The sequence below is a fragment of the Ostrea edulis genome, chromosome 1 (genome assembly GCF_947568905.1).
Source record: "Ostrea edulis chromosome 1, xbOstEdul1.1, whole genome shotgun sequence".
In the NCBI taxonomy this organism is placed as follows: Eukaryota; Metazoa; Mollusca; class Bivalvia; order Ostreida; family Ostreidae; genus Ostrea; species Ostrea edulis.
The window spans coordinates 107,099,669-107,109,214 of record NC_079164.1 but is presented as its reverse complement, the minus strand read 5'-3'; the positions used below and the strand labels follow the sequence as shown (position 1 = coordinate 107,109,214).

At 35.1% G+C, this 9,546-nt stretch overlaps 1 protein-coding gene across 4 annotated transcripts in view; it reads left to right on the top strand.

The window, feature by feature from the left end:
• The window catches only part of LOC125667318 (trafficking protein particle complex subunit 8-like), a 34,930-nt gene extending 31,174 nt beyond the window's left edge, over positions 1-3,756 (top strand). For all 4 annotated transcript variants that reach the window (XM_048900780.2, XM_048900790.2, XM_048900800.2 and 1 more), the window contains 3 exons: positions 1,784-1,929; positions 2,025-2,114; positions 2,243-3,756. In XM_048900780.2, the coding sequence (XP_048756737.2) occupies positions 1,784-1,929; positions 2,025-2,114; positions 2,243-2,513 (507 nt within the window). In that variant the 3' untranslated portion in view covers positions 2,514-3,756. The remainder of the gene's footprint in view (positions 1-1,783; positions 1,930-2,024; positions 2,115-2,242) is intronic.
• Positions 3,757-9,546: the final 5,790 nt, after the last annotated feature.

Sequence of the window (9,546 nt, the reverse complement as noted above, 5' to 3'; positions counted from 1 at the left end):
GAAAGTTTCCTGACATGGTGAATATTCACGTTCCCCCACCCCCACCCAGGGATAGGATGGGGCTTTTAAAAATAGGGTAATGAAGTTTTAGATTGGAATTCATAGGAAAAATCTTTGAATAATCCTCTTCTCAAGATCAGCAGGGCCATTTTTAGTCAATTTGATATGCAAGTTTGTTCAAGATGTGGCCCCCAATGATAGGGTAGGGCCACAATAGGAGATCAAAGATTTATATATATAGGAAAAATCTTCTCAAGAACAAAAAACAATTCCTTTCAAGAGTAGTAGGGTAACACTAAATCATATTAATACCCAAATATCACCAATTTGTGTGGATTTTTTTTTTTCATTCAAATTATGGGAGGGTGTGTGTTAAAATTTTCTCCAGAACAGCAAGGCAATGTTCGTCAGATTGATGTTGAAATATAAGCATGTTGTGTGGAATCAAGTTAGAGTAAGTCATGACTCCATGGGACTAGGATAGGGTCATAATAATACAGGGTCAGAATTTTTCAAGAGAAGGAGGGAAGAAAATCTTTTAAAAGCTTTTGAAGAATAGCAGGGCCAAAAGTGATTTGATAGAAATGCATAGTGGAAGTATCTTAAAATCATCCCTAAATAATATCAAAGATATAGCTTGTGAAATTCCTTAAATGCATTCTCATGTGGTGTAGATTTATGTTTGTCCATAGCCTTTAACTTTCTGTAAGGCCACAGTTCTCTGTAAGAACACTCCACAGTTCTCTGTAAGAGCACTCCACAGTTCTCTGTAAGAACACCCTCCACGGTTCTCTGTAAGAACACTCCACAGTTCTCTGTAAGAACACTCCACAGTTCTCTGTAAGAACACTCCACAGTTCTCTGTAAGAGCACTCCACAGTTCTCTGTAAGAACACCCTCCACGGTTCTCTGTAAGAGCACTCCACAGTTCTCTGTAAAAGCACTCCACAGTTCTCTGTAAGAACACTCCACAGTTCTCTGTAAGAACACTCCACAGTTCTCTGTAAGAACACCCTCCACGGTTCTCTGTAAGAACACTCCACAGTTCTCTGTAAGAGCACTCCACAGTTCTCTGTAAGAACACTCCACAGTTCTCTATAAGAACACTCCACAGTTCTCTGTAAGAGCACTCCACAGTTCTCTGTAAGAGCACTCCACAGTTCTCTGTAAGAACACTCCACAGTTCTCTGTAAGAACACTCCACAGTTCTCTGTAAGAGCACTCCACAGTTCTCTGTAAGAACACTCCATAGTTCTCTATAAGAACACTCCACAGTTCTCTGTAAGAGCACTCCACAGTTCTCTGTAAGAGCACTCCACAGTTCTCTGTAAGAACACCCTCCACGGTTCTCTGTAAGAGCACTCCACAGTTCTCTGTAAGAGCACTCCACAGTTCTCTGTAAGAACACTCCACAGTTCTCTATAAGAACACTCCACAGTTCTCTGTAAGAACACTCCACAGTTCTCTGTAAGAACACTCCACAGTTCTCTGTAAGAACACTCCACAGTTCTCTGTAAGAGCACTCCTCAGTTCTCTGTAAGAACACTCCACAGTTCTCTGTAAGAACACTCCTCAGTTCTCTGTTAGAACACTCCACGGTTCTCTGTAAGAACACTCCATGGTTTTCTGTAAGAGCACTGACTCAGGTGAGAGTTGTGACAGGTGAGAGTTGTGACAGGTGAGAGTTGTGACCTATGGGTCTCATCCTGGAGGGTCAATAAATTTGTCGATCATTTTAAGATATGAAATGTGTGGAAATGAATATTTGTATGTGTTATTTCAGATTCCCACTGAAAAACCTCCGATTCGCTTTTTAAAAAGTCGAGATGAACTAGAAAATCCAAAGCTTGAATCTGAAGTCACCACGCAACTGGTGGATATAAATTTCAACCACCAAGCACAAGTTACTCACAACTTCCAGAACAACAAGTAAGTTTGATTAGGACTGGAACATTACTGTAATTTTATTCATTCTTTTGTACGAAAGATGGATCATTTTCTGTAATTTTATTTTTTACGTTTAGAATAGCTATTGTACCTGTTACTCTGCTACTAAGAAATTGTACCAAGTCTACAGTGGAATTGCTAGTGGACACTAGTACATCACCTGACAGGTAGGGGTCAGAGTATTGTTTACAAAATTATAGCAAATGTTGTAGAAACAAACGGATATTTTTTTTTTTTTGGACAGTGTTGTATAGGTTTCAGAACAGTGTTCTAACCAAATCACAAAATTTTTCAGGCTTAGCAACAGATCAGAGGAAAAATTCGTGAATCCCGAAGTTCATCACTTGACAAGTTTTAGCTGGGTCTCACAAACAATGACAAAGTTAAGCTTAGATCCCAACCAACAGCGAGCTGTTCATATGACTGCTTGTTTCAGCAAACCAGGGATCTATAACATCAACAGGCTGGCCGTGTTTGTAACACATAACAGAGACTCGTCAGAAATGGTCCTTCAGAAACATTTAGCCCCCAGTGTTGTAGTATTACAGGATGTTTCTGCAGAGTGAACATCGGCATTGACCCCCAAAGAACAAGATCAATCGAGTACTTCAGGAACTAGTCAAATCCCAAGATTTATAAGGTTGACAGATTTTGATAACCTCGTGTGAATCACTATATGTACCTTGAAAGTATGAAAACTACAAAAAGAGAACCAGTTTAAAACTAGCAAACCAAACGGTCATGTGATCAGCAAGGTTTGGTGTGTATTCTAGTCTCTTATAAAAGCTTTCGGTGAAGAGCGGCAGAAATTGTTGCCACTCATTGTAGTACAGCCAAAAGATATGGTTGCTCATGAAAGATTTGTAATAACTGATAGTTGTACATGTACGTCATTATCAAAACTATTTATGCAAGATGGAAGATATGTACCTGTATGTAAGCATTGATACAACAAGGGTTGTATTAGGTTGTCTGTTTTGTATATTTCATGTCACTGATAGCCAGTACAGTAAGCTTGGTTGTAGTGTATTCTCCATGGACTACTTCCTACATTCCAAAACATTGGTGTAAAAGTGTGTCATTCATAGAAATCAAATGGATCTGTTTTGGTGAATAAAACATTCCTGAGTAATATTTATAGAATGAAGTCAAATTTGTTTAGAAGTAAACTTGATTTTACACTTGAGTGTGGTGAAATCTTTTATACTGTTTACCACAAAATGGATGAAATTGTACAGAATAATTCCCGTTGTATTGATACCAGTCGTCAACTTATAAAGGCTGGAGATTGCTAGGTGCTTTTGATTGTTATTAGGGTTATATCACAATGGTAAATCTTCCAGATGGTGACATGGGTCTAAGCATGATATTAAATCTTTCGGAATGTGACACGAGTCAATTTTTCAAAATTCTGTTGATAAAATTATGATTTACTGTACCATACTTATGTTCTTGCATTGTTCAGTGAAAATACGAGAATTTTTTTTTTTTCATTTTTTTCTTCTTATTTTTTGACAAATAATTCACAAGTAGTACATGTATTTATCAGAAGTTTTTGTTTCAGTGATTATGTAGAAAGTATTTGATGTAGCTGGCATGAATGTAGACATTAGATTATAAGGGACCCACTACCATTTTTTAATTAACATGGATGAGATTAAGCTGTTATTGAGATGTATAAGTGTTCATTGCTGCTGTGAAATTTACTTTGTTTATTTAAAATCCAATGGATTGTGAACATTATTGCCATATTAACCAATATATGTCTGTGATTACAATCATTTCCAATATTAAATGGACGAAACTCTACTCATGTGTGAACTTGATAAAAGATTTATTTATAATGCCCCCTCCCCTCCCGAAGAAGAGGGAGCAGTTGGTTTGCATTTGTCATGTGTGACCAATTTTCATTTGACATCAAAGTGAACACGACTAGTAGGCCATGACTAGTAGATAGTACCTTACTGATTTTCAGATTGAAAGGGCCCTGAGTTTTCTATCATGCACACAGCAATAGTTATCTGACAAATAACTAGAGAACCCTTAGCTCAATCGTCCCCACACTTCATGTTGATCATGGATAGGAGATTACCTCTTGATTTTTGGGTCAAAGTTCTTTTTTGCATGCATATAGGAATTTTTCCAGCTGATAACTTGATGATATTTTTACTAAATAGTTGTCATTCTATTATCACTCATAAATTACCCCTATTATTTTTCTTTTTTATCAAAAGGTTGCATTGTTTTCTGAACAAAAATATCTTGTTGTCTGTAGTGAACACTTGTGAAATCACAAAGTGAACACCTCCACCCTGACTCAGTCACATACTACAGTAGATATTCTACAAACAACAAATGGATGTGAATAAGTACTGAACATGCCCTTCAACATGATTGAACTAAGATTTGACTTTTTTTGGCCACATGAGTCATTCAGGTGCCCTATTGCAATATGCTGTACTTTGATATTTGAATTCAATTAACTTAATTTGTAAGTGCATGGCCATTTTTCATCAAATTTGTTATGAAATATCTTTGGGGTAAAGTTAACTAAAATTGTGAATTTCATGGACATTGCATGTGAGGAGTCAAAAATCTTTACTCGAGGACATCTACCAGAGAAACTGATTAGTAGGGATGCCTCCATCTTTACTAGATAAGGCATTTTTCGGTCCACTCCTCCCCCTATGGGGAGCGGAGTGGATTGAAAACCTTTGGCTAGCGAAGATGGGATGGACGCCTCGACTAAAAATTTTAAATTCATTACTCCTGGGTCAGGTTCTGGTGCTAGAGTGTATGATTAAACATCTCAACTGCTTGACATCAAAGTACCAAATTGAGTACATAATGATAAGAAGAAAAAGCCTTTACCAAAATTGTGAAAATCCTGGGCATGGTGTTCTGGTTCCAGTGCAGGCCTTCTAACTCGTGCAATGAAAATGTGTTCTTTCTTAAATCTTCTAATTCTAAACTGAGTACCCAGTTAAAATGAAGAGAGAAGCTTTTTCCAAAATTATGAAATTTATGGGTAATGAGATCTAGTGCTTGGATGGGGTCAATACTTTAAACAATTATGCAATCTTCAAAAAATTTCTTTACTCGGGGACATTTAGCAAACAAAGTGTATGTATAGTAATGATGAGCAAAGATACCTCAACCAAAAGTGAAATTCATGGCCAAGGCGGGGATTCTTAAATTATTTTTAAAAAAATATACCCCTGTCCAGCTTGAAAATATACACATAGTTATGAAGGATAAGGAGTCCTCCAAAATTGTGAAATTCATTATCCCTGTGCCAGGGGTGTTTGCTATTGGACTCAAATAGGTGTATAATGAAATGCATTTGATATATTTGAATACCTTTTTCACTTTCGTGCATTATGATGAAATGCTGTATTCATGGTTATAAAAAGTATTTAGCCGTCCCAAAATTGTGAAATTCCCTACCCATGGACCAAGGTTCAGGTTATAGGACAGGACTTAAATAGGTTTATAAATCTTTAAAATATTCTGTCTCTCAAGTGATGAAGAATGGAGGTGTATCCCCCCCCCCCCCCCCTTGTGCGGTTTTTCTGTAGGGTATGTTGTGATAATAAAGAATATATACCATTGTGTCCAGGTAATCTTATGAGATATCGTTACCGAAATAGTGAATAATTAAAAACAATCGGTGCAAGTTTCATCAGTTTATATTTCATACTGTTTGCTGCATGACAAAATATATGGTGGAATTTATTGTATAAACAAAAATACATTCTATCCAATGAAATATCTGTAAATAAGCTATAGATACGATCAGAACCCCTATCCTTTTATTTGTGTGATATATGATCAACAGCTGTTCAAAAACTATTAAAATAAGGAGATTTACCTTTTATAAGTAACCTTAAACTTTTCAAAATTACCTTGAGTGACCTTTGCCTGAAGTCATTTGACCTTTCCAAAATGACCTTTGTCCAAAAGTTCCCTTTCCCATGGAATACTTTTAATCATCAATGTTCAATCTACGATGAACGGTTTAAGAGATGGGAACCTTTACATTAACCCCTTCTCTACCATACCGGTCAATTTGACCGGTGGCGCGTAAAAACAAGGCAACGCAAAAGGAGTGCCTCTAAATCTTTGAAACTACGGTCATAAGATATATGATCTATATATCATATTTTTGGAAATTTTCTCTATTTTTTACTATGTAAAAATCAATAAAGTAAGTAAAGCCATTAGATTAAAAAAAGCATTTAAAGTGAAGGATGGCTTCGTCTAAATATGACGCAACGCTTTTTCGCAAGGTCATTTTCCCCCTCGATATGATATTTTTTAGTTTCCTTATGAATTCAATATTTTTTATATTTTTGAAAAGCATATATTCCCTGCTTTCAGAAGATATAAGAATTATTTTTAATGCCTGACAAAGTTATAAGAAAATAGCAATTTTTTGCACATGTACGTTTTCTTACGATTTTATTTCTCAATGTTTAAACTTGTCGGCGTTTTACCTATATTTATATATGGAAATAGGGAAAATTAAATACAGCCTGTAAAAGTAGAGGAAATTTCCTTTTTGATGGGCCCTTATTCGTGTTATAATTCTCGGTAGTTTTTATATTACGATAAAATGAAATTGAGACATGCTGCGCGGTTTTCTTTAAAGCGATCGACGCGCGTCGCACGAAAACTATAAAATTTGTATTGTCCTCTTTTAGTAAATTCAGTACATTTTGATACACTAAAACAATATACAGATAAGTATGAAATAATCAGCCAGGTATTCTCTGCTTTTTTTAAAAAAAGCATAAAACCAATATTGGTATATAACAGTTACACAACCTACATGTAACTTCATAAAACACCTATTTAGAATGTTACATCAGCAGAGTAAATTAAAAAAAAAAAAAAAGATAGACAGATAAAATACTTCAAACTCAGATATAAGGAACATTTATGTGTGTTGAGTGACCATGACGTTTTTAAAATGACCTTTAAAGACCTGAATCAACAAAACCTTGTGTCAAGGAACATTCGTATTCAACTATATCCATTTCTGATGAACGGTTTAAAAGATGTGAGCTCAGATGGACCAACGGACAGACATACGACAGCGATTATATACATGTACTCCCCCGAATTTTTTCGGAAAGCATAAAAAGTTTTGGGCTTTCTCGCATTGAAATTAAAATAGGAGAGAGAGGGGGAAAACCAGACAGACAGTATCAAAAAGATATGTCCCCAAGAATAATTTTGGGGTGATGTAATGACTGTCGTTATAACTGCCATTTAACTTCTAATCAAATAAAGTCAAAATGAGACAAATATTGAACGGGGATCTTCATGAAAGTCACGCACATCTCACAAACACAATGATTACAAGAAATCTACACGACTTTACTTTTTAACCAGGAATCGCCCCCAAAAAAGTGCGCAGCCCCGCACGGCATGAAACAATGTTACATGCCGTTGCCATCTGTGTGGAGCGCCAAATTAACATAAACTCAAATAATTGAAGATATCTTCAATTATTTGAAGATATCATCAATTCATTTGATGCGCGCAACAATTGAATTAAAGATCTCTTCAAATAATTAATGATATCTTCAATTCTGAATTATTGCGCGCATTAATTGAATTGATGATATCATTAATTCTTCAGCTGAATTGATGCGCGCTTTAATTGAATTAATGATCTCTTCAAATGAATTAATGATATCAACAATTGAATTGATGCGCGCTACAATTCAATTGAAGAGAGCAATAATTGATATAATGCGCGCAATAAATCAATTGATGAGAGCAATAATTGAATTGATGCGCGCATTAATTCATTTGATGAGAGCAATAATTGAATTAATGCGCGCATTAATTCCATTATTGCTCTCTTCAATTGAATTAATGATATCTTTAATTCATTTGAAGTGAGCAATATTTCTTTTAGAGAGAGTAACTATATAATTAAAGATATCTTCAATTCAACATATCCACAATTGAATTAATGATATCTTTAATTGAATTGTTGCTCTCTTTAAAAGAATTGATGCTCGCATTATTTCATTATACAAAAGCATTGTAAATGATTTAAAGATATCTTCAATTGAATTAAAGAGATCATCAAATTATTTATACCGAGCTCTAAATTAATTATTGCTAGCAATATTTCTACTATATTGATGCTCTCATCAAATGAATTGAAGAGAGCAATAATTGAATTAATGCGTGCATCAAATCTATTATTGCTCTCATTGTTTGAATTAATGCGCGCATCAATTGAATTGAAGAGAGCAATAATTGAATTAATGCGCGCATCAATTGAATTGATGAGAGCAATAATTGAATTGAAGAGCGCATTAATTCATTTGATGAGAGCAATAATTGATTTAATGCGCGCATTAATTCAATTAAAGAGAGCAATAATTGAATTGATGATATCTTTAAATAATTGAAGGTATCTTCAATTATTTGAGTTTATGTTAATTTGGCGCTCCATACATCTGCAGCAAGGTGTGTAACAATTTTACAAAGCATAGCACGAATGGCGACGCTATGTTACATAAAAATGTTATATAGCGTCGTCATTCGTGCTACGACATTCTAACATCCAACGATTTAACATCAGAATAATGTGTATGAAAAAGATGGTTTTCAAACGCTAAAATTACTGCGTTTTAAACGCAATAATTTTTAACAGAAAGTTCCTTCTATGTACTGGCCTCAACAGGCTTCCGTACCATTGTGTAATTAATATAATATCGGACTGTTGCTTTAGTTTAAAAGAAATTGCCATTTCTTGGGGTTTTTTTTTAGTTGTTTTGGGGGTTTTAATTTGTTTTAGTTTGTTTCTTTGTTTTTTGTGTCAAATCGAAAAAATATTATTTAAAACTCGGGGAAACGATTGAATAATAAAAGTAAGAACTTGTACGACCCATTTAACGCACCAGCTTTATGAGAAGTACCACAAATTTTGACCTATGTACATGTAGGGTGCTTACGGCATTAACAGGGAGGGTTTTATCGTGACAACGCCTACTTTGACACGAGATCTCCGTTTTAAGGTCATCGTATCACAAGATCAACTAGACACCCCCCCCCCCCCCGGAAAGATGGGCCTGGCATAGAATTCCCCCCTTGGAAGGATTAACCCGGGCCCAATTTTCCCCCTAGGAAAAACCATCCCAGTATAGAATTTCCCCCTAAATGACAGTACGCTCCCCTTTCTTACATTTTAGCTATGTACCCGTTTCCAGTTCTTTTACTAGAATTCTCTTGCTTATCTAGACCCAGGAATTCTTCTTATTTTTTAAATTTTGAGCAGGGTCTTGTGTATCACAATCATCATCTTATGTTTGTTTTTTAAAAGAAAATTATTCAAATCGTGTAATAGTATATCAAAATTCATTTAAACATCTCATTGCCGTGGGGTTTTTTATTCAAAATTTCGAATTTAAATAAATGGGAAAATTGAATTACTTTTATTTATTCAATGCATCTATTTTACTTTTCAGATATTTTGTATATCTTTTAGTCGACTTTTTAAGAAAAATTCTATTGGTATTGACCATCGTTAAAGTCTTTTGGGAAGCATATTGTATTTACTACATGCAATTCAAA